The following is a 25,205-nucleotide window of genomic DNA, read 5'->3' on the forward strand; positions in this document are numbered from 1 at the left end:
CTCGAGGGGCTAAACGGCCTACTCCTGTTCCCATGTTCCTATCTGGTCATTTATCACATTCCTGTTTGTGAGACCTTGCTGTGAGCAAATTGACTGCCACCTTTCCTATATTACAAGTGACTACAATTCAAAAAATTACTTCATTGGCTGTAATGTGCTTTGGGACGTCCTGAGGTCATGAAACACGTTATATAAATGCATATTCTTTCTTTTTTCCTGTTCTGTTGCAGGCTTCACAGCTGAAATGTTAACTGGTCTGTTTTCTCCATAAATTGCCCTGCGTTGCCAGCATTTTCTGTTTTTGTTACATGCTGTGTTGTGCTCGCTGCGATATCCCAGCCCAGCCCACTTGGGACTTCTTTTCACAGCAAAAAGGTTTGTGAATCTTGCTGCTTTCAGATTAATTTTGTATCTCTTTTTGCTATTCAGATTTCACCGCTCTTTTAGTAATGATTGTAATCACAGCCGTTGTCACTATTTGGCAGATAGTAATAATGTGTCCGGCTTTTTCTCTTCTGTGTTCTGCAAGGTCTAATCTTTGCTTTCACCGATAAATTCTTGAAATAGAAAGCTTTACATGGGTGAGGAACCAAGGTGACGATTCAATCAAGTGAACCAGGTGATATTAAATAAATGAGGGTGTGACATTTTGAATCTCCTGTGGGAAGTGACTGAAAGCTAAATGATTAATTTTGGTGCCATGATTACTTAATCTTTCAAGTGTAACCTTATAGAGTGACTTCACTTATGCTGAAGAGCATGGGTAAAAAATGCCACCATTTTGAGTTACACCGGGGCAGATTTTTGTCGTCACTGCCTTGGCAGTAATCTGGTGGACCAGGTCATCCGCCCATTGTAGAACCCATCTGATTTTCATTCCATTGATTTCAGATTACTACCCAGCCAGTGAAGACAAAAATCAACCCCACTGGGTATTTTTAGTGCTTGGGTAACAGATTCAACTTCTGTTTTGCAATCTGAATTACTGACCCTCCACAAAACAACTCAGGCTGAATTTGTAGAATATTCATCCTTCACTGAAATATAACGAGGACTTATATATTTATTTGTATGTGTATGAGGATTAAATAATGTATGCTTTCCATTATAATGGTAAATGTTTCAAGTTTCTTTGTCCCCCTCCCCTCCAATTTGCTTCCCTCTTCCCTGGAATTGCAGACTCATGCTGAGCTACAGTTCCACAGGTACCTGCAGATCCTCCCAATAGCTCACCCAAATGGCCACTCTCCATGCGAGTATGTGGAGAGTGAATGTTGACAGGCTATTGGCCCAATGGAAGCCCAATTCTGCCCTTGTCTGGTGCATAAGTGCACCTTTTAGTAGTGGTGATTGGATGGTGATCAATGAGAATGAAATTTGGTACTTTTCTTTTCACTTTCTAGCACAGGGTTGCTGAAGCTAAGTGTAGCCCCACTTGCAACAGGCCTAGCTGAGATCAGCTAACTCAGTACAGATCAGGGACCAAACCTGGGATCTTCCTCAGCTCACGACTTCGTATTACACTGGGTGGTCCACTTAATAACTAAGCCATCAGAGGAACAACAGGTTTAATATTAAACATTGCAACAGCATCATTCTAGTAAATCTCATCGTGTCAATTTGACTTGGCTGGTACAACTCTCAACTCCAGTTGAGTCATAAGGCTCAAATCTCACTCCAGGACTTGAGTACTTAATTGAGGCTAACACTTCATTGCAGTGCCAAGGGAGTGCTGCACTGTCTTTAGGAGGTATTAACTGCTTGTTCAGATGGTATTTGTGAAGAACAGGGAGCTTTCTCGGTGTTCTGGAAAACATTCCTTGCTCAACCAATGCCACCAAAAACAAATGAACTGATCCTTTATCTCATTCGCTCGTTATGGAATTTTGCCGAGTGCAAATTGAGTGCTGTATTTACCTACATAACAAAGGTGACTTCACTTTGAAAGTAATTCATTGGGTGGGAAGTGCTTTAGAATGTACCGAGGATGATGTAATGTGCCATTTAATACAAATTTGTTCTTGTTTTCTTTTCCCATTGCGAGTGGAGAGATGCTTGACTGCTCTTTCAGCAGTGAAAAATTAGTTATTTCAGCAAGGAGCCTTACTTAGCTAATTGGGGATATTCTAAAATATCATTTCTAATTAGAATTGAATAACTCACAAACTATTAGTTTCACAATTACCTGTAATGAATTATGGCTGTCGACTTGAGGGAGATTCACAAACATTCCCAGAAAGTTGTTTTGCATTTCTTGATGTCGACAAAATTTTGGATAGAAATTCAAAGATATTTAGTTTTTGGTTGGCCACTTTAAAAGATCTAGCGGAGATTTTCTTTGGTTGCAATGGGTTAGTAATTTTAGCGACATAGCGGGAAGATTTCCCATTCTTGCCATTTCTAATGAAATTCCTGATTTCACTAGAAATAAGGGACCAAAGGAAATCATCATGAGATGGTGGCAGTATCGTTAACAAATATCGACCGAAACTTTACACTCAATTTCTTGTTCAAAGGCACATAATTATCAAAAACTAATGAAGCAATCCTATTCATCCTATCCAAACTAACAGGGATCTGCCCTCACATTCTATGCAATGTACTGTATAAAATAGTTTAACTTACGGGTGGAAAGGAATAAAATGCTGCTTCTCTTCATCGCTTTCTGTTTTGCCCTTTACGATATCAGTGATGTCCATAACTAGAGAGAGAGGCGGGAAACATTCTTTTTAAAATATACCCCAAAGTAACAGAGATGAAACAATGTTACAATCTTTAATGACTCCTTGAGATCAAATATAGCTTTGCTAAGCAGATCTACCACAGAGAAATGTGATCAGTACAACAGTCAACCAACCTTAGCAACATCATCAAGTACAACATTCCTACTAACACACTGTCATAATCAACATTCCAACTAACATACTGTCATAATCAAGAATTGTCAAAATAAAAATAATGGAGAGAGGTCATTAGTCACAATTTTGGGGTTATAATGCTAGATATGCTCTCATCACCAGTCATCTTCATAAATGAACCTTGTATTCCCTATGGCCCAGAGTGCACCTTTTTATGCCCTATATCTGAACAATAGCATGACCCAGAGACCCCTTACTGTATATACCAGCTGCTAGAGGATAAGATGCAGTTTTGTGAATTCTCTCTTTACATGGAAGGTGGACTGAATAAGTAGGTAATGGTAGCCTAGTGGTTATAGTGCTGGACTAGCAATCCAAAGCTCCCACTATGACAAGTTGTGAAACTGAATTCAATAAACCTAGTCATTTGTGGGCTAACACTAGAAAAAATGACCATGAAAACTGCTGAATTATCATGAAGACCCAACTGAATCACTAATGTCCTTCTGGAAGAGGACTTGGTACACCTATATGGTCTGACTCCAGTCCCACACTAATAAGTAGCTCCCACCATCTTCTCAGGACAACTGGGGAAAGACAATAAATGCAGCCTTGCTAACGTTGCCCACATCCTGAGAACAAATAATATTTTTAAAACACTCTACCTAAATGAAGCACACGTTCCAAACAAATAACTGCTTTCCTTGCATAAAATATATGAACAGTGTACAGTTTAACAGTGAGAAATTTAATTTCTTCCTTCTGTATATGAAAACATTAAAGGCACAACTTGCTTTATCGTTACACATGGAACCTATGACAGAACAACAACAGCAACAATCTGCATTAATATAATGCCTTTAATGTAATAAAACGTCCCAATGCGCTTCACAGGAGCATTATCAGACAAAATTTGAAACCAAGCCACATAGGAGTTTTTTAAAATTCATTCATGGAATGTGGGCGTCGCTGGCGAGGCCAGCATTTATTGCCCATCTCTAATTGCCCTTGAGAAGGTGGTGGTGAGCCGCCATCTTGAACCACTGCAGTCCGTGTGGTGAAGGTTCTCCCACAGTGCTGTAAGGTTAGGGACTTCCAGGATTTTGACCCAGCGACGATGAAGGAACAGCGATATATTTCCAAGTCGGGATGGTGTGTGACTTGGAGGGGAACGTGCAGGTGGTGAAGTGCTGCTGCCCTTGTCCTTCTAGGTGGAGGTCGCGGGTTTGGGAGGTGCTGTCAAAGAAGCCTTGGCGAGTTGCTGCAGTGCATCCTGTAGACGGTACACACTGTGGCCAAGGTGTGCCGGAAGTGGAGGGAATGAATGTTTAAGGTAGTGGATGGGATGCCCGTCAAGCGGGCTGCTTTGTCCTAGATGGTGTCAAGCTTCTTGAGTGTTGTTGGAGCTGCGCTCATCCAGACAAATGGAGAGTATTCTATCACACTCCTGACTTGTGCCTTGTAGATGGTGGAAAGGCTTTGAGGAGTTAGGTGGTGAGTCACGCACTGCAGAATACCCAGCCTCTGACCTGCTCTTGTAACCACAGTATTTATGTGGTTGGTCCAGTTAAGTTTCTGGTCAATGGTGACCCCCAGGATGTTGATAATGCGGGATTCGATGATGGTAATGCCATTGAATGTCAAGCGGAGGTGGTTAGACTCTCTCTTGTTGGAGATGGTCATTGCCTGGCACTTAACTGGCGCGAACATTACTTGCCACTTATCAGCCCAAGCCTGGATGTTGTCCAAGTCTTACTGCATACGGACATGGACTGCTTCATTATCTGAGGGGTTGCGAATGGAACTGAACACAGTGCAATCATCAGCAAACATCACCACTTCTGACCTTATGATGGAGGGAAGGTCATTGATGAAGCAGCTGAAGATGGTTGGGCCTAAGACACTGCCCTTAGGAACTCCTGCAGCAATGTCCTGGGGCTGAGATGATTGGCCTCCAACAACCACTACCATCTTCCTTTGTGCTAGGTATGACTCCAACCACTGGAGAGTTTTCCCCCTGATTCCCACTGACTTCAATTTTACTAGGGCTCCTTGATGCCACACTCAGTCAAATGCTGCCTTGATGTCAAGGGCAGTCACTCTCACCGCACCTCTGGAATTCAGCTCTTTTGTCCATGTTTGGACCCAAGGCTGTAATGAGGTCTGGAGCCGAGTGGTCCTGGCAGAACCCAAACGGTGAGCAGGTTATTGGCGAGTAAAAGCACTGTTGACTACTCCTTCCATCACTTTGCTGATGATTGAGAGTAGACTGATGGGGCGGTAATTGGCCAGATTGGATTTGTCCTGCTTTTTGTGGACTGGACATACCTGGGCAATTTTCCACATTGGTGACCATTAGCTTGGTCAAAGAGGTAAGTTTTAAGGAGCGTCTTAAAGGAGGAGAGAGAGGTAGAGAGGAGGAAAGGTTTAGGGAGGGAATTCCAGAGCTTCGGGCCTAGGCAGCTGAAGGCACGGCCGCCAATGGTGGAGCGATGGAAATCGGGGATATACAAGAGGCCAGGATTGGAGGAGCGCAGAGATCTCATAGAGTTGTAGGGCTGGAGGATGTTACAGAGATAGGGAGGGGCGAGGCCATGGAGGGATTTGGACCAAGAGCCAATGTAGGTCAGCACGCACAGGAGCACGTATGCTAGCCTAACACTTCAAAACTAAACTCGCTCAGACTGTAAAGTATAGACAGCCATTGGACTACTGGCTGTGAGGTCCACTGACACTCTCTGCGAGTCACCCGTCAACAGTGCCTTTAATTTATGAGATAAAAGTCTCTGCCCACCAAGCTGTCAATCGCAGTGACTACCCTGAAATCAGTGCCTACCCTTTGACGTAAGGAAACAATATACATCTCCTCATTTAATTAAACCAGAGCAGCTACTCACCAACATTGAATAGAAGCAATCTCTAATTATTGTCTAAGGCACTTGTCAGTGACTGTAACTAACCTAGTTAACTGACCCCTGGGGTTTCCTATTGTTCACAGCAATGCTGGCATGTCTAGGACTAAGCTGATATATATCTTGCCGCTTGAGAAGTTTAACTAATTACCACTTTAAATCACTATTGTGTGAGCCTATATAAATCATCTTGCGGAAAATATAATGGACAAACCGACTGGTTTCAGGCTGATGGCTTACTGTTAAAAAGAATGCAGTTTTCGGCCTTGGGAGTTAACCTTTTACATGTTGAAACCAGCAGCAAAAAAATATAAGTTAGAAAATCCAACACAGGCAAGCTAGGCAAAAATCCATTTTATTGAGATGAACCTTGTGGGTCCCATTGTAGGAGTCCACGGAGCTGTTGGAGGAGCCTGGAGAAGGTACAACAAAGAGATACTTGTTGCAATTATGTTACATAACTCGATAAAATAAAATATTATCATGAATTTGCTTATATTACTTAATATCTGTAATCTTATGTTTTTGTTTATTGGGCCTAAAGCAGGCATTAGATCATTTATTTAAGGGCCCTATAGACTGTTTTAGGTGGTTGCCAAGGAAGCCTGAAAATTGGCCCAACCCAATATTGGATCAGACATCTTTCAGGCATACTTTGCGTGTGGGACGTTGCTTCCTGAAATTTTCCCTCATGGCGCGTGTTTTACATTCGTAAAATAGGCGCAACAAGGTCGAATTTCTACTCCTTAATGTCCCTTATATAAGAACATAAGGAATAGGAGCAGGAGTAGGCCACCTCGAGCCTGCTCTGCCATTTAATCAGATCACGGCTGATCTTCGACCTCAACTCCACTTTCCTGCTCGATCCCCATATCCCTTGATTCCCCTAGAGTCCAGAAATCTGTCTATCTCAGCCTCGAGTATAATCAACGACTCAGCATCTACAGCCCTCTGGGGTAGAGAATTCCAAAGATTCATAACCAGCTGAGTGAAGAAATTCCTCCTCATCTCAGTCTTAAATAGCCGACCCCTTATCTTGCGACTACGTGCCCTAGACTCACCAGCCACGGGAAACAACCTCTCAGCATCTACCCTGTCAAGCCCCCTCATAATCTTATATGTTTCGGTTCACTACTCATTCTTCGAAACTCCAGAGAGTATAGGACCTCTCTACTCAACCTCGCCACATAGGACAACCCTCTCATCCCAGGAATTAATCTAGTGAACCTTCGCTGCACCACCTCTAAGGCGAATATATCCTTCCTTAGATAAGGAGACCAAAACTGTACACAGTACTCCAGGTGAGGTCTCACCAAAGCCCTATACAACTGTAGTAAGACTTCCTTACTCTTGTACTCCAACTCCCTTGCAATAAAGGCCAATATGCCATTTGCTTTTTAATTGTTTGCTGTACCTGCATGCTAACTTTTTGTGTTTCTTGTACGAGGACACCCAAATCTCTCTGAGCACCAACGTTTAATAGTTTCTCACCATTTAAAAAATATCCTGTTTTTCTATTCTCCCTACCAAAGTGAATAACCTCACATTTCCCCACATTATACTCCATCTGCCACCTTCTTGCCCACTCACTTAACCTGTCTATATCCCTTTGCAGACTCTTTGTGTCCTCCTCACAGATTACTTTCCCACTAGCTTTGCATTGTCAGCAAACTTGGATACATTACACTCGGTCCCTTCATCTAAGTCATTAATGTAGATTGTAAATAGCTGAGGCCCAAGCACCGATCCTTCTGGTACCCCACTAGTTACAGCCTGCCAGCCTGAAAATGACCCGTTTATCCCTACTCACTGTTTTCTGTCCATTAACCAATCCTCTATCCATGATAATATGTTAACCCCAACCCCATGAGCCCTTACCGTGTGTAACAACCTTTTATGTGGCACCTTATCGAATGCCTTTTGAAAATTCAAATAAACGACATCCACTGGTTCCCCTTTATCTACCCTGCTACTTACATCCTCAAAAAACTCTAATAGGTTTGTCAAAAACGATTTCCCTTTCATAAAACCACATTGACTCTGCCTAATCATATTATGATTTTCTAAATGCTGTTACCACTTCCTTACCCTCTCAATGATAGGCAGCCACAGATTTATCCCTTTCCCTCCCACATGCCCTCATCCTCCTCTTTCTTCTACATGTTCTCTTTCCTCTCACTCTCTTGCATCCCTATCCCTCACGTACACTCTCTCCATCTCTATTTCTCCGACTCTGTCTTAGAGTATAAACAGAAGGGATTACGGTCACCCAGCATAAGATTACAGATATTAAGTAATATAAGCAAATCTATGATAATTCTTTATTTTATAGAGTTATGTAACATAATTGCTTCAAATATCTCTTTGTTGCACCTTCTCCAAGCTCCTCCAACACCTCTGTGTTGCTGAGATGTTCCCCCTCGAATCTATTTGCTTCTGTCACCGTTCAGGAGTCTGTGGCTATTTATTCCATGAGTAGAACCCAGATGTGAGCTGCTTTAAAATGCCTAAAGTGGTTAGCTGCTCCAGACAGTGAATCCTAGGCTGAGTTGTCCATGAAGGGTTTCCAAGCAATGCTTCATTGACTAGCAATGCCTGGTCATTCAGGAGACATCTAGAAACTTGGAATTCACAAATCTCTTTGATCTCTGCTAGGCTTTGGAGAGACATTTTTTAAGAACCAACATAGACACCAGAAAATCAGAGTAAAAAAGCATTAGAACGGCTGAGAGGGGGAAGAAACCTCTTCACTATTGGCAGGACAGGTAGCAGAGTGAGTCTGTCTCTCTACATTATGGGGTATGGTAGTGTAGTGGTTGTTACTGGACGAGTAATCTAGAAGCCTGGACTAATAATCCATAGAATGTGAGTTCAATTCCCAACGTGGCAGTTTAAGGTTTTGAATTCAGTGTAAAACATTGGAAATAAAAATCTGATAATAGTAAAAGTGACCACGAAGCTATCAGAGTGTCGTAAAAACCCAACTGGTTCACTAACGTCCTTTAGGGAAGGAAACCTGCCGTCCTTAACCGGTCTGGCCTATATGTGACTCCAGTCCCACACCAACGTGGTTAAATCTCACTGCCTTCTGAAGTGGCCTAGTAAGCCACTCAGTTGTATCAAACCAATGCAGCAGTTCAAGAAAGCGGTCCTCAGGGCAATTATGGATGAACAATAAATGCTGGCCTTGCCAGTGATGCCCACATCGCGAGAATGAATAAATCAACAAAAAAAAACTCAATGTTGTGTATGTTTTGTCCACTGGGAAATAAGGCAGCCTACAAACTGAATCAAGCGATGCCTCACCTAATGTTAGCTCAGTCTGCCTTCGGAGATATTGAAAGATTACAGGTGTGTGAAACACAGAGATCCAGTCTAGATTACAAGAAACTTTCATTGTAACACTCCTGGGTACCGTTACCATGATATCAGATAGATGGCAGCTAGAGTCAACTCCCATGAAAAGGCAGGCAACCAAATAGCTTAAAGAGTGACTGACACCACTAAACCCAAGTAAATATCAGCAACGACACGAATTCGTAACAATTCCCTAGCCTGTCTGGTTCACATACCCCTCCCACCCATGTGTCTATGATTGCTGACTCCGATCATTAAACGTCTGCCTCAGATTCCCCCCAAATCTCTCTTCTTCTCCTGTGTTACCCAACCCACCCCCATACCAATCCCTCAGTTTCCCATGCTTCCCTCCCAATCCCAGGACCCATGAAAAAACTGCCTGGCCTATTTGCTGCTGCTTTTTGAGATACAGCACTGTTGCTTCTCCCCTGTTAGGAGTTTGTGCTAACTCAGCCTCCCCGGTGCAGTGAAAGCGTTTCTATTACAAGTGCTATAGTTATTAGAGTCTTTTCTTCTTGCTTTGAGAGCTGTACTGAAACTGCCTCCCAGTAACATTCCCTTGCTTTCTCCAGCTAGAGAACAGTAAGGGGCAGCAATGAATCCTGTGAAGGTCAGACATCTGGGGTGCCGAGGCAAAGAGAAGCAGTCTGATAAAGGTGGGAACTGTGGCAGAGGTATGGGGATGAGTGGGGAAATGGGAGATGGAGGACAAATCCATGCTTCGTATTGTCCCTGCCTCAGGAAACCCTTCATGGACAACTCAGCCTGCGATTCACTGTCTGGAGCAGCTAACTACTTTAGGCATTTTAAAGCAGCTCACATCTGGGTTCTACTCATGGAATAAATAGCCACAGACTCCTGAACGGTGACAGAAGCAAATAGATTAGAGGGGGAACATCTCAGCAACACAGAGGTGTTGGAGGAGCTTGGAGAAGGTGCAACAAAGAGATATTTGAAGCAATTATGTTACATAACTCTATAAAATAAAGAATTATCATAGATTTGCTTATATTACTTAAGTCATGTCTGACAAATTTGTTTGAGTTCTTTGAGGACATAACGCACAGGGTGGATAAAGGGGAACCAGTGAACGCAGTGTATTTAGACTTCCAGAAGGCATTCGACAAGGTGCCACATAAAAGATTATTGCTCAAGATAAAGAATCACTGGATTGGGGGTAATATTCTGGCATGGGTGGAGGATTGGTTATCTAACAGGAAGCAGAGAGTTGGGATAAATGGTTCATTCTCGGACTGGCAATCAGTAGCCAGTGGTGTTCCGCAGGGGTCCGTGCTGGGTCCCCAACTCTTTACAATCTATATTAACGATTTGGAGGAGGGGACCGAGTGTAACATATCAAAGTTTGCAGATGATACAAAGATGGGAGGGAAAGTGGAGAGTGAGGAGGACATAAAAAACCTACAGGGGGATATAGACAGGCTGGGTGAGTGGGCGGAGATTTGGCAGATGCAATACAATATTGGAAAATGAGAGGTTATGCACTTTGGCAGGAAAAATCAGAGAGCAAGTTATTATCTTAAAGGCGAGAAACTGGAAAGTACTGCAGTACAAAGGGATATGGGGGTCCTAGTGCAAGAAAATCAAAAAGTTAGTATGCAGGTGCAGCAGGTGATCAAGAAGGCCAACAGAATGTTTGGCTTTTATTGCTAGGGGGATAGAATATAAAAACAGGGAGGCATTGCTGCAGTTATATAAGGTATTGGTGAGACCGCACCTGGAATACTGCATACAGTTTTGGTGTCCATACTTAAGAAAAGACATACTTGCTCTCGAGGCAGTACAAAGAAGGTTCACTCGGTTAATCCCGAGGATGAGGGGGTGGACATATGAGGAGAGGTTGAGTAGATTGGGACTCTACTCATTGGAGTTCAGAAGAATGAGAGGCGATCTTATTGAAACATATAAGATTGTGAAGGGGCTTGATCGGGTGGATGCGGTAAGGATGTTCCCAAGGATGGGTGAAACTAGAACTGGGGGCATAATCTTAGAATAAGGGGCTGCTCTTTCAAAACTGAGATGAGAAGAAACTTATTCACTCAGAGGGTAGTAGGTCTGTGGAATTTGCTGCCCCAGGAAGCTGTGGAAGCTACATCATTAAATAAATTTAAAACAGAAATAGACAGTTTCCTAGAAGTAAAGGGAATTAGGGGTTACGGGGAGCGGGCAGGAAATTGGACATGAATTTAGATTTGAGGTTAGGATCAGATCAGCCATGATCTTATTGAATGGCGGAGCAGGGTCGAGGGGCCGATTGGCCTACTCCTACTCCTATTTCTTATGTTCTTATGTTCACCACCTGCCTTAATGGTGGTGGCTGGGCATGGTCCATCTTCTGAGACTGGAAACACCAGCATCATCATTGCTTCGTCAAGTGTCTCACTGTTAACATTGGGAGTGTGTGTGTGGGAGAATTCAACCAGTGCAATACCAGAAATCATCTGCTGCTCTTGTTAATGAAGTTACGAGGGTAAAAAGCTACAGTATTAAATTACTTCACATAGGCAATCACTTCATTGATGTTTCAAATCTCACTTCTCCAAACTCTAATCTTCCTTTCTGCATTGTAACATAAAAAAAACAGCAAGGGTTCGCACACACTCTGTGATTTGAATAAAGCTCAGAGATATAGGACGATGGCTCCTCCCTCTGGTGCTCTGTAGGGATCCTTGTGAAATGAGTTTGGAAGGTTTGAAATTCTTTTCATTGCAGAAATGTAATCACAAATTGGCACCTCATTCATCGATCACTGTCGGAGGCATTGAACGCAGAAATGGAAAAATCATGCTTGGTGCAGGGAAGCAGACTTTACCTTATGAGGTTGTTTTTTAAGTAAATTGTCGGAGCTCATTCCTGTATCTGGATGGGATTGGGTTCAATTGTGATGCCCTCCATGCAAAAATGGCCTGTTGACATTCATTTTCAAGAGTTGCACATAAAAAAATGAGTGAAGTACAGGACAGCTGCTGGCAAATGTGGAACTGTACCCAGGGATGTGTTGGTGCTTTCAGGAGAAGGGGAGGTGGTGGTGGGGCAAGAGAACTGGGCGGGAGGAAAGGAGAAAAGCAAGAGCAATGGCAGCAGATTCAAAATGGGAAACATGTTCCATTCCTCCACACAGTCCCCTCTCACCTTGATGCACAGACATATATAACAGTCACATCTAACCAAACCATAACGCTGTGTGGAATACTATCTTTTCACAGCGATGGGATTCTTGGAAATGATTTTAATGTTAAATGCATTGACCTTATTTCTGTTAACATTTCCATTTCACCAGACTATTTAACTAACTTCAATTTAATTTAAATTTAAATGCAACTAACTTAAATTACCCTGACTCAGTGCTGATAGGATCTAGACGTGAAGAATGGAGAAGGGTGCTCCATCGGATTAAACAATATTGCATGCTCGTCTTAATGTACCGACAGGCTGGTCAAGTCAAAGGAAATCAATTCACTGTCAGCCTAATAGCTGTTATGCATAAAACACAATCTTGCAGCAGATCATTAAGTTAACAGTAAAGAACCTTCAATAATGTGGTGAAATTGCATGTATTAAAGAGTAGACATCATTTCAGAGCCACTCTGATTAGATTAGATTAGATGCTGTTTAAATAGGAACTGCTCTCAAACCAATGGAATGGTAATTCCTCCACTCTGCAGGCTGTGAAGGTCCGAGGTGAAATAAGTTCGAGCAGTCTCCACCCAGTTCCCAGCAGGTGTGGACCCAAAGCACAATACTGCTCCTTTTGGTGATATTTGGCACTCATTGGCAATCTCAGAGAGGGCACAGGATGGCTGACGTGGGAAATGGAAAAAGTGGTGCATTTGGGGGGAGTATTCTTCTGAGGTTGGGGATGAGGGACATTTTTGGTGTAGCATAGAGGGAGCTTTAGTCAGTAGCTGAGCTGGGAGCACTCAATTCTGATGGGAGACCTTCAAAGAGAAGATGGTTCTGGTACAGACTAGACACATTCCCATGAGGGGGAAGTTAGAGCTCCCTAGATGACTAAAAATATAGAGATTAAAATGAAACAGAAAAAGGAGGCTCATGATAAATGTCGGTTCGTAATACAGTAGCAAACCAAGCTGAATACAGAAAGTACAGGGGAGAACTGAAAAAGGAAATAAGCGGGGCAAAGACTGTGTATAAGAATGGATTAGAGGGTAACATAAAAGGGAATCCAAAAGTCTTTTATAAAGATATAAATAGTAAAAGGGTAGTCAAAGGAAGGGTGGAGCCGATTAGGGACCAAAAAGGAGATCTTCTTGTGAAGGCAGAGGGCATGGCTGAGGTACTAAATGAGTACTTTGGATTTGTCTTCACTAAAGAAGAGGATGCTGCCAACGTCACATTAAAGGAGGAGGTAGTTGAGAAATTGGATAGGATAAAGATTGATAAAGAGGAGGTACTGAAAAGGTTGGCAGCGCTCAAAATAGAAAAGTCACCCGGTCAAGATGGGATGCATCCTAGGTTGCTGAGGGAAGTAAGGGTGGAAATTGAGGAGGCTCTGGCCACAATCTTCCAATCCTCCTTAGACATGGGGGTGGTGCCAGAGGACTGGAGGATTGCAAATGTTACACCCCTGTTCAAAAAAGGGAGGGATAAACTCAGGAACTACAAACCAGTCAGCCTAACGTCAGTGATGGGGAAACTTCTAGACACAATAATCTGAGACAAAATTAATTGTCACTTGGAAAAATTGGGTTACTAAATAACAGACGGCACTGATTTGTTAAAGGCAAATTGTATTTGATTAACTTGATTGAGTTCTTTGATGAAGTAACGGAGAGCGTTGATGATGGTAGTGCAATTGATGTTGTGTATATGGACTTTCAAAAGGCACTGACAAAATACCACATAATAGACTTGTTAGCAAAATTAAAGCCCATGGGATTAAAGGGACAGTGGCAGCGTGGATATCAAATTGGCTAAGAGGCAGAAAGCCGAGAGTAGTGGTGAACGGTTGTGGGAAGTATACAGTGGTGTCCCCCATTAGGACCACTACTCTTTTTGATATATATTAATGACCTGGAGTTGGGTATAGAGGGTATAATGTCCAAGTTTGCAGATGACACGAAACTTGGAAATGTAGTAAACAATGTGGAGAATAGTAACAGACTTCAGGAGGACATAGACAGACTGGTGAAATGGGCAGGCACATGGCGGATGCAATTTTAACGCAGAGAGGTGTGAAGTAGTGCATTTTGGTAGGAAGAATGAGGAGAGGCAATATAAATTAAATGGTGCAATTTTAAAAGGAGTGTAGGAACAGAGAGACCTGGGGGTGCACGTATACAAATCTTTGAAGGTGGCAGCACAAGTTGAGAAGACTGTTAAAAAAGCATATGGGATCCTGGGCTTTATTAATAGAGGCAGAGAGTACAAAAGCAAGGAAGTTATGCTAAACCTTTATAAATCACTGGTTAGGCCCCAGCTGGAGTATTGTGTCCAATTGTGGGCACCATGCTTTAGGAAAGATGTCAAGGCCTTAGAGAGGGTGCAGAGGAGGTTTACTAGAATGGTGCCAAGGATGCAGGACTTCAGTTACCTGACAAGACTAGAGAAACTGGGTTGTTCTCCTTCGAGCAGAGAAGGTTAAGGGGAGATTTGATAGAGGTGTTCAAAATCATGAAGGGTTTTGATAGAGTAAATAAGGAGAAACTGTTTCCAGTGACAGAAGGGTCAGTAATCAGAGGACACAGATTTAAGGTAATTGGCAAAAAAAAACAGGGGTGAGATGAGGAGAAGTAAATGAGGTTGGTAAGATTTAGAATACACTGCCTGGATGAGTGGTGGAAGCAGATTCAATAATAACTTTCAAAAGGGAACTGGATAAATACTTGAAAGGAAAAAAAATTGCAGGGCTACAGGGAAAAGGACTAATTGGATGGCTCGTTCAAAGAGCTGGCACAGGCATGATGAGTCGAATGGCCTCCTTCTGTGCTGTATCATTCTATGATTCTAGGCGCCTAAAATGGACAGGATTTCTTGGTGCTAAAATCTTTCATTGCTATCAGCATAAAATTACTCTATTATTTTAAGAAATTGTTGCACCAATTAGGAGAGGAAATGAGTTGGATATGTATGTCTCAACTTACACAGGCAGAATGTGTGGTACTGGAGGGCTACTGGTGTCCATTGAACCATATTTCAGCAATACACTAGAATGAGGAGTGCAGTAGGGATGGAGGTCACAGTTACATTATCCAGAAGGATTTAGTTCTGTTGTGTAACTGGGTAGAAAGATGGCAAACGATATGTAATACTGAAAAATGCAAAATATTGCACCTTGGAAGATAAATAAGCAACAAAGACATACAATGAAGGTGACGATACCGGATTCTTTACTCTTAGTCTGGTTCAGCAAAAACTGAAAGCGAATACACTTGTCCGAAATAAGGATCCATTCATTAGGTAGCTGCAAAACAACACTCCCTACACCTGCTTACCCCAGAATTCAGCTTATCATATCGCTTTGCTTGATTCATCATAAAGCATACATTTTCATACAGGAAATTAATAACATAAACGAATGATCAAAGGGAATAGAATTAGCACAGAGGCTTTGAAAGGGGAACAGTAGACTTTCAAAGTCAAAGTAATGGGCAGAAGCATTCAAACAGAAAATAGAATGTTGGGATATTTAGCCACAGTGTAAGTCTAGATACCATCTCATTTAGGTATTTTGTACTGCATGGAGATTATGTGATATCAGTGAAGGCATGTCCCTGAGGAAAGATCTTGACATCATAGGAACCAATCCATAACTCATAAATGTCATGCTCATTTGAAATTAATTTACTTCACAAAATCACAAGATAGATATGGATGTGCAAAGCCATTCAGCCATTACTCATCTATCCAGAAGGAACCCGCAGTCCCCCATCACCACATCCAACTGTCTCTTCAATGATTACAGTGATTTTTCCTCCACCACCCTACACCAAAGTCAATTCCATGAGTTTCACTCTTTGTGTGAAGAACTTGCTGATATCAGTCTTAAATTAGCCGTTCACTAGTTTGAACCTGTGCTCCCTTGTTCTACTCTTAGTTTAATTTAACTTAGTTTAATTTAACTTAGTCCATCACCGGCATCTCCACATCATAATTTAAAGTAGATATGCTTCCCATAAATCTATTACTTGCTTACTACATCTACTATAGGTTATTGCTGAATGTTGCATGGTAAGTTGTAGGATACAGTGTAAGTTCAGTTTGTGTTATACACTGAACCAAATCAAGAGGTGACAGGATAACTGAGATTTAGAAAGTATTTTGTAAGAGATCTGCTCAGACACAGTAAAGTAAATGGTAGTGTTTTTTGATTAGTTGAGGCAATTAGAAAGTATATCAGTTTTCCTGTGCTATTTGAGGTGTGGCTCCTTAAATGCAAGATTGTATAATAAGCATGTGGTGAGGAGCCAAGTAATGTCAATGATATCCCACTCATGCTGCTAGCCATAACTCGTGAGACTTTTTCCATTCCTGAGTTCTGAAATAAAAATGTAGGAACAGAAGAAAGCGTGGAATGAGTAAAAGTCATTCAGCCCTAGTTCATTCCTTCCATAAACTCAGTACAACTTGCCCAATGAAGACTCAACCCAACCAACTCAATCTCCTCAAGAAGGCACCAACCACAGGTAAACATCTAGAACGATAAAGGACAGTAATTTGCTGGAGGGGCTCACCTTGCAGTGTGCCCGGTTAGTTAGACTTTTTCCTGCGCCCTTCAGCTCAAATTTTTTTTGCCCTGGAAGTGCGAACTGATAACGAAGTGGCAAGGGCAACGGGCATCTGGGACCTTGGTGAACGAAGGGACCAACAGTCTATCTCCTTAATCAATGAGATATAAAGATTGAGAAATAAACAGAGGAAGAACAGAGAAGGAGGGTGAATTAGAGTAGGTGAATTCAATGTTAAATCAGGTACAGAAAGAGAAAGAAAGAGAGGGAAAGAAAGATTGGACTAAGAAAGCCTAGAGGAGTATAGAACTTACAGGGGTGAAATTAAAAAGGAAATTAGGAAAGCAAAGAGAGGGCACGAAAAAATACTGGCAAGTAAAATTAAGGAAAACAAAAAAATATTTTATAAATACATAAAGAGCAAGAGGATAACTAAGGAAAGATTAGCGCCTATTAGAGACCAAAAAAGTAACCTATGTGTGGAGACGGAAGATGTGGGTACAGCTCTTAATGAATACTTTGCGTCTGTCTTCACAAAAGAGGGGGACGATGCAGACATTGTAGTTAAGGAGGAGGAGTGTGAAATATTGGATGGGATAAGCATAATGAGAGAGGAAGTATTAAGAGGTTTATCATCTTTGAAAGTAGATAAATTGCCAGGCCCGAATGAAATGTATTCAAGGCTGTTAAAAGAAGCAAGGGAGGAAATAACGGAGGCTCTGACCTTCATTTTCCAATCCTCCCTGGCTACAGGTTTGGTGCTGGAGGATTGGAGGACTGCTAGACCCAATAATTACAAGCCAGTCAGTCTAACCTCGGTAGTGGGCAAATTATTGGAATCAATTCTGAGGGACAGTATAAACCATCATTTAGAAAGGCACAGATTAATCAAGGACAATCAACATGGATTTGTTAAGGGAAGTTCTTGTCTGAATAACTTGATTGAATTTTTTGATGAGGTAACAAGGAGGGTGGATGAGGGTAGTGCATTTGATGCAGTCTACATGGATTTTAGCAAGGCTTTTGACAAGGTCCCACATGGCAGACTGGTCAAAAAAGTAAAAGCCCATGGGATCCAAGGGAAAGTGGCAAATTGGATCCAAAATTGTCTCAGTGGCAGGAAGCAAAGGGTAATGGTCGACGAGTGTTTTTGTGACTGGAAGGCTGTTTCCAGTGGGGTCCCGCAAGACTCAGTACTTGGTCCTTTGCTTTTTGTGGTATATATTAATGATTTAGACCTAAATGTAGGGGGCATGATTAAGAAGTTTGCAGATGATATAAAAATTGGCCGTGTAATTGATAGTGAGGAAGAAAGCCATGGACTGCAGGAAGATATCAATGGACTAGTCAGGTGGGCAGAAAAGTGGCAAATGGAATTCAATCCAGAGAAGTGTGAGGAAAATCATTTGGGGAGGTCAAACAAGGCAAGGGAATACGCAATAAATGGGAGGATACTGACAGGTGTAGAGGAAGTGAGAGACCTTGGAGTGCATGTCCACAGATCCCTGAAGGTAGCAGAACAGGAAGAGAAGGTGTTAAGATGGCATACGGGATGGTTTCCTTCATTAGCCGAGCCATAGAATATAAGAACAGGGAGATTATGCTAGAACTGTATAAAACACTAGCTAGGCCGCAGCTTGAGTGCTGCGTACAGTTCTGGTCACCACATTACAGGAAAGATGTAATTGCACTAGAGAGGGTACAGAGGAGATTTACAAGGATATTGCCAGCACTGGAGAATTTTAGGTATGAGGAAAGATTGGATAGGCTGGGGTTGTTTTCTTTGGAACAGAGGAGGCTGAGGGGTGATTTAATTGAGGTGTATAAAATTATGAGGGCCTAGATAGAGTGGACAGGAAGGACCTATTTCCCTTAGCAGAGAGGTCAATAACCAGGGGGCATAGATTTAAAGTAATTGGTAGAAGGATTAGAGGGGAGCTGAGGAAACTTTTTTCACCCAGAGTGTGGTGGGGGTCTGGAACTCACTGCCTGAAAGGGTGGTAGAGGCAGAAACCCTCATCACATTTAAAAAGTACTTGGATGTGCACTTGAAGTGCCATAACCTACAAGGCTAAGGACCAAGTGCTGGAAAGTAGGATTAGGCTGGGTAGCTGTTTTTCAACCAGTGATGGGCCGAATGGCCTCCTTCTATGCCGTAAATTTTTCTATGTTTCTATATTTCTGAGAGAGAGAAAGGAAAAGCAAGAAAAAAAGTGCTAATTTCAAATTTGACATTTTTAAAATCTCCAACAACAATTCACTTCCTAAAGGAATGAGACTCCACACTTTTAATTGTTCACTTTCTGGGCCAGAGAGGTTGATTAGCAGCCATTAACAATTATCACATTGTTAAAAGGGTACTTACATTATTAATTACTAGACTTAATTGTCTGTGGCAAGTTTAATGGGCAATTAATGTGCAAATGCAGCAACACGGTGAGGTTAAGGACGAGACGCCGTCACAAAGCTAACAGCGGAGCAACACAAATTGTCCAGCAACTTGTGTCGATTTGCAATTTTCAGGGTATCTCTTCCTCGCCACAAGTTTCTGGCCGATTTGCACATTAATAACAGCATGCATTGTTCACATGCCATTATTTTTTCAGCAAATTCTGGCCCATTATTCTGTGAAATTCCTTCCTACCCCAAGGATAATCTACCAGTATAAATCCAATCTGAGACCAACACTGACTAGATGTATTCCTCAGGTGAATCATCCACAGTCTCAGCAGCGTCTAAACTACTATATTCCATGGAATATTTGAACATTTGTCTCTATCTGTATCTGTAGAACCAGTATTCCTATTCTTATTGATACTTTCCGGCCCAGACTAATGGGATGAAGATCTTCCCTGTAAGGCTCCTACCGGAATTGAATTTCAGTCGTCTCCAGTTTCCATCCATTTCCTAATATGAATGTATCCACAACATAAAACAGTCCCATGTTCAACATTAATTGACAGCCTTGCTCAAAGAAAGCTGTTGAATGGCAGGTGTAGGGAATGAGAAAAATATCACACTGATGCTGTAGGGCACGCTCTTCAGAAGTTTGAGTTGAGGCACATTGTTAGGGCAGTTAGAGGAACCTTACTCTGCATCTAACCTTAGCCCTGACCTTGGGGGGGGGGGGGCGGGGGTTGATGCCTGAAATAGCGAAGTGTTACACTACCTAACATTAACATTCCTCACCTTGAGCACAAAATTCACCCAACAAGGCAAAAAAAAAATCCAGACTTTCCTTTTAAGAAGAATTTATCAAAGAGCATAAATTGCTTTTACACTAGTGTGTGTCTTTGATTCTCCAAGTCCTGTTTGAGGCTGTGTTCACAATCCAAGTTAAATTACTTCTTTCATTATCTATTCTTCTCTGTATTTCAAAGCCTGAATCTTATCTCCTCTCACTCATCTTATCTCTGATAAGGACTATTTCAGTCTCCTATAAATCATACCCATGACTATCCATCATATGTCCTGTCAGCAGCACTGGAACGCAATACATTGTGTCGCTGCTAATTACCTGCCACCCCAAAAGGTCGTCTTAACCCTTGAGTGCATTTCTTCTGGTTCGTGTCCCTTAGATCCATCCTTCCAACTCGGACTATTTGGCAAATCAGATAAATTTTGTCCCGATTCAAATCCTTGTTTCCCAGATCCTAAGCAAAATCAAAATCAAAGTTTAGTCTTATCGTCAGAGTTTATTGACATGTAACAATTTGAAGAAAATTGATTTGAAATCATGATATTATCATTCTTACGGACTGCAACTAACAAGACAAAAGGTGCAAGATTGTTTCCAATAATAGTTAATACTGGACAAATGCCTCAGAGCTATGGCTTTTTACTGAAGTATTTATAACTACCAGCCGGTTACTTATTCATTAGTTTAGCTACAGGAGCAACAAAGGGATTTTGTTCCCCTTCTTTCCCGCCACTATACTGCATCATGAACAAACTCATTTGAAGCGTGAATTGGTTTTTTATTCAAATTGGACTAACTTGATGTATTGCACTCGTAAAAATAAACTGGGCTCCTTTGGAACCCCCATGGAGCAGGATCGTCCACAAGCCTGATCCTAACATGTGACCTTTCTTTATATAAAATTTTACCTAGGTCCTAATGGACAAATTTAAAATGGTTTTCTGTGGTTGCTTGCTGAGAGCATATTCGCCTGACTTGGATGTGGCTGAAATCCAAATCCTTGCCTTTGGGGAAATATGCAAAACTGTAGACTAACCATGGATTACACAGTGATACATATTTACAATATAATGCCAAACGATCGGGAGAACCCCCATGGAAATTCAGCCCCAGCACATGTGGCTTGAGGTCTGTGCTTTGTTACGAAACCAAATCTGTGGAACTGGTATCCACGGTTTCCCTTCCAAGCTGCAGGCATAGTCGGATTTCTTTGTAAATAAACGATGGATTAAAATATCACAGCTTTTAATCCAATAGACAAAAAGCCTTAAGTGAGAAAGATTTTTGGGCCTTTTCGGTCCACTCCCTCCTTTTAGGCCTGCTCTACCACGGACTTGATCCAGCCTATTTAATCATCTCACAGAAGGTTGTGGAACATTTCCTCATTGCCTCAAATGCCAAGACAACAAATCTCCAGAAAATCTATCTAATCTTACATTCTACGAGCTGTTTTCCTTGATCTGACATTTTCATGGTCCCAACAGCTGAGGAACAATCGTGTTACGTTGCATTCAGTTACCTCTCCCTGTACTTACTCTTGGAACTGTGCAGCGATCTCCACCACCTAGAAGCACAAGGGTAGCAGGTGCACCATCACCTCTAAGTCACACTCCATCCTGACTTGGACATATATCGCCGTTCCTTCATTGTCACTGGGTCAAAACCCTGAAACTCCCTGCCTAACGGCACTGTGGGAGAACCTTCACCACACGGACTGCAACAGTTCAAGAAGAAGGCTCACCACCACCTTCTCAAGGGCAACTAGGGATGGGCAATAAATGCCAGCTTTGCCAGTGATGCCCACATCCAGAGAATGAATAAATACATTTTAAAAGGTCAGTCTCCCTTTAAGAGAAAATCTCATCAGGGCAAGTTTGATCTCTAAGTTTTCTTTTCGATGGTGCTGACTAATAAACATGTCTTTCTTTGAGCTGCAAATTATCTCCTGATATAAAGTGACCTTCTTCTCTTCTACACTGCAGTTTGCTCTATTAATCACCTGCTTGTTAATGGCCCTTTTACAAAAGTTATTAAAGTGATTTCATATCAAATGGATATGCTGTTAATGCTTTAGGGTTAGCCTAATGTACTTCTATAATGGGTTTTTATTGCAATTTCTGCTCTTCTTTCCTGAAGATGGTGGGTACAGTTCCAAGGCTGATGGCAGCCCTCCAATGACTCACCAAGTGGGTGTTTTTCCTGTGTGAGGCTAGATGGTGAATGTCACAAGACCATTCGACCACAGAGTGCATCACAGCCAAGTCAACCATCTTGTCCTGGCATCCACGTGCAGATACTTTCCAGTAGAGGGCACTGGAGGGTAATCGGAAGCAGGAACCCTGTCTGAATTGTTACTGAGGGTTACTGAGGCCAATTATGGTGCTCCAATTGTTGCCTTGGCTGAGGTCAGCCAGCTCATCATTGACCAGAGATTAGACATGGGACCATCTGGTCTGTATGACTTAGAATCGTCCATCTCCCTTTAAGAGAAAATCTCATCAGGGCAAGTTTGATCCGTAAGTTTTTTTTTCGATGGTGCTGACTAATAAACACGCGGTTACTCAAAGCCATCAGGCAATGCTCTTTGGATATGCTTCTAAATATATGGCAAATACCTGTATAACTTATTCTTCTTGCTCGTCAGCCTGGAGATAATTACACATGTAGATGTTGAGCCTTTAATTCAATAGCTGTCACATTTGTGCAGGATACATTTTAATACTTACAGTGAACACCACTTTCAGATTGTTCAACATGTCGATTTCTTTCGGGAGGCCTCCGCTTCCCCATCGCACTAAATAATTCTCACTGGAAGAGAGAAAAGTGAAAGAAGGGAGATTTAGTAAACCCTAGGGGAGCTTCTGTGGTGTGCTCATAGGAAGACAGACGACATACTGTTTTATTAGGGCTCTGATTCGCATATTAAAGCAGTCTCCCGCCAGTTTCAGGCAAAGGGGCTGCTGGCCCATTAACAGGCCCACCTGAAAATTGCATCAGGCAGGGCGTCCAAGGCGTTTCCCTCCCCCAATTTCCAATTGCTGGCCACACGTTTTTCAGGTGATAAATGGGCAGCCGGCAGTCAAGAACTGCCCCTTCTCATACTGAGCTTATTTATGCTCCACAGTCCACCCCCCGTCTTTGATGTAGGTTCCATCCTAACATTCTGGACTCCTCCTCCAAACAGAATCATCCTTGTTATCCCGCACAAGCATTAAGCAGCCCTGTAATAGAGGTAGCCCACTAATACTACAGGGCCGATTCTTTGAGACACACTCGCAACTAGGCCCTGAAAGCAGAGCCTGACCACGTTATGCCTCGTCAACCTTTTGCACCAGTTTTCATCTTTAATTATATCAATAAAGTAAATTTGTCAAGAAATGTATGGGAGATACGTAGTTTATTCAGAAGCTTCTTGACTAAGGATAAGATGAGGTAATAGCCCTCAAAGTACAATCACTGTTAGGTTCCTTGTAAGCTCACCTGATGATTGATTGTTTTTGAGGATCGTACAAAGCCATGAAGAGTTCGGAATCCTCTCCTATTCGACACACAAAGTTTCGTACGAACACATAGAGGCTGTGCGTTGGGGATGACGCCATACGGGCGGAGGTGCAACTGTCAGTTTGGGTCTGAGACTGTGGAAACAAGGACAGTAAATGCAAGTTTGTTCCCATAAACATATCTCCAGACAGACTTTAGAGTGAGCAAGTAAACTGCTCTCGGGCCTGTCAGTACCACTCCTCAATCAGCTACTTGAAGGTACATAATTGCAGCTTAGGTGGCTCTTCCTCCATTTCTCCCTTCCAAATGTGGCTTGTCCTCCATTTTCCCCTTCGTAAGGTCACTCATCATCCATTCCCCTCTTCCTGAGGAGGCCACCCTTCCCTTTTGTCATCCTTCCATTTTACCCACTCTGAAGTGGCTCTTCCTCCATCCTGTGCCCCTGTGGAGTCTCTCCCTCCATTTCCCCCTCCTGTGGAGTATTTCCCTCCATTTCCCCCTCCTGTGGAGTCTCTCCCTCCATTTCCCCCTCCTGTGGAGTATTTCCCTCCATTTCCCCCTCCTGTGGAGTCTCTCCCTCCATTTCCCCCTCTCGCGGAGTCTCTCCCTCCATTTCCCCCTCCTGTGTAGTCTTTCCCTCCATTTCCCCCTCTTGTGCAATCTCTCCCTCCATTTCCCCCTCTTGTTCTATCGGGTTTTCTGCTCTGCTCTCCTGAAATTACTGTTGACTCTTGCTGGGCACAGTTTCACACCCAGGCACCATTCATCATGCGTGAGCCTCTGCAGTGAGTGTTAGCAGGTTATTCAACTTCAACCTCTGGAGGCATCAGAACTCAGCCCGATCCTGGTCTCGTCTGGTGTCCAGAGGCACTCTTTCTCCTGTTTTAACTTAGATCTTCCTCAATTCAGCATGAACAATGCTGAGAAAGTGATGGAAGGGACTGAGAGATAGACTAGCGTATGGTCAGTTTATGAACTTTGTGATCAGTTCGATGGACCTCAATGGTATCTTCCAATCTCGCCCGTTCCAACATTAGGACATAACTTATAGAATATAATGTCATAAAATGGCAGTGTTTCCACATTGGGGAAGGTTTCACTTCTGACCTTTACAGGCATCAGTTTAACATCTCATCTGAAAGACAGCACCTCCAACAGTGCAGTGCTCCCTCAGTACTGCACTAGATTGTCAGCCTAGATTCTGTGTTCCAGTCTCGAGTGGAATTTGAACCCACAACCTGCTGATTCAGGGGCAAGAGTGCTACTGACCGAGCCACAGCTGACCCCCGGATAGAAAGTCAAAGGCTTGACATGTGCATTTTTCTGTTATGGACTCCTGGCATGTGCAGGATTGCCAGAGTAGAAAATTTACTCTTGCCGTCCTTTAGCAGCTTTGCTCAGCCCCCTAGTTTTGGAGCACACAAATGGATGTTTTTGTTTTGCTACAATTTCCTTCTATATTCTTTGCCCAGTGGCTATTTTAAAAAAACAAATCTATGTGTAAGACTCCCGGGAGCAGGTTGAATTCTTGTCTTCATCCTGTGCCAAGGACATGGTCTGTCACGATGGTCAGTTGCTAGGACCACCCATTTCAACAAGTACCTTCTAACCAGCATGGCAGGCACTTATTATAGAATCATACACTACAGAAGGAGGCCATATGGCCCTTCGT

The 25,205-nt window shown here is 42.5% G+C and overlaps 1 protein-coding gene across 1 annotated transcript in view; it reads right to left on the reverse strand.

The window, feature by feature from the left end:
* LOC137332588 (dedicator of cytokinesis protein 2-like) overlaps nt 1-25,205 on the reverse strand; it is a 555,930-nt gene that overhangs the window by 455,751 nt on the left and 74,974 nt on the right. The window contains exons 8-11 of the mRNA XM_067996525.1: nt 23,513-23,667; nt 22,759-22,840; nt 20,351-20,486; nt 2,626-2,701 (exon numbers count right to left, since the gene is read on the reverse strand). Of these exons, the coding sequence (XP_067852626.1) occupies nt 2,626-2,701; nt 20,351-20,486; nt 22,759-22,840; nt 23,513-23,667 (449 nt within the window). The remainder of the gene's footprint in view (nt 1-2,625; nt 2,702-20,350; nt 20,487-22,758; nt 22,841-23,512; nt 23,668-25,205) is intronic.

The sequence above is a fragment of the Heptranchias perlo genome, chromosome 14 (genome assembly GCF_035084215.1).
Source record: "Heptranchias perlo isolate sHepPer1 chromosome 14, sHepPer1.hap1, whole genome shotgun sequence".
NCBI classification, from domain to species: Eukaryota; Metazoa; Chordata; class Chondrichthyes; order Hexanchiformes; family Hexanchidae; genus Heptranchias; species Heptranchias perlo.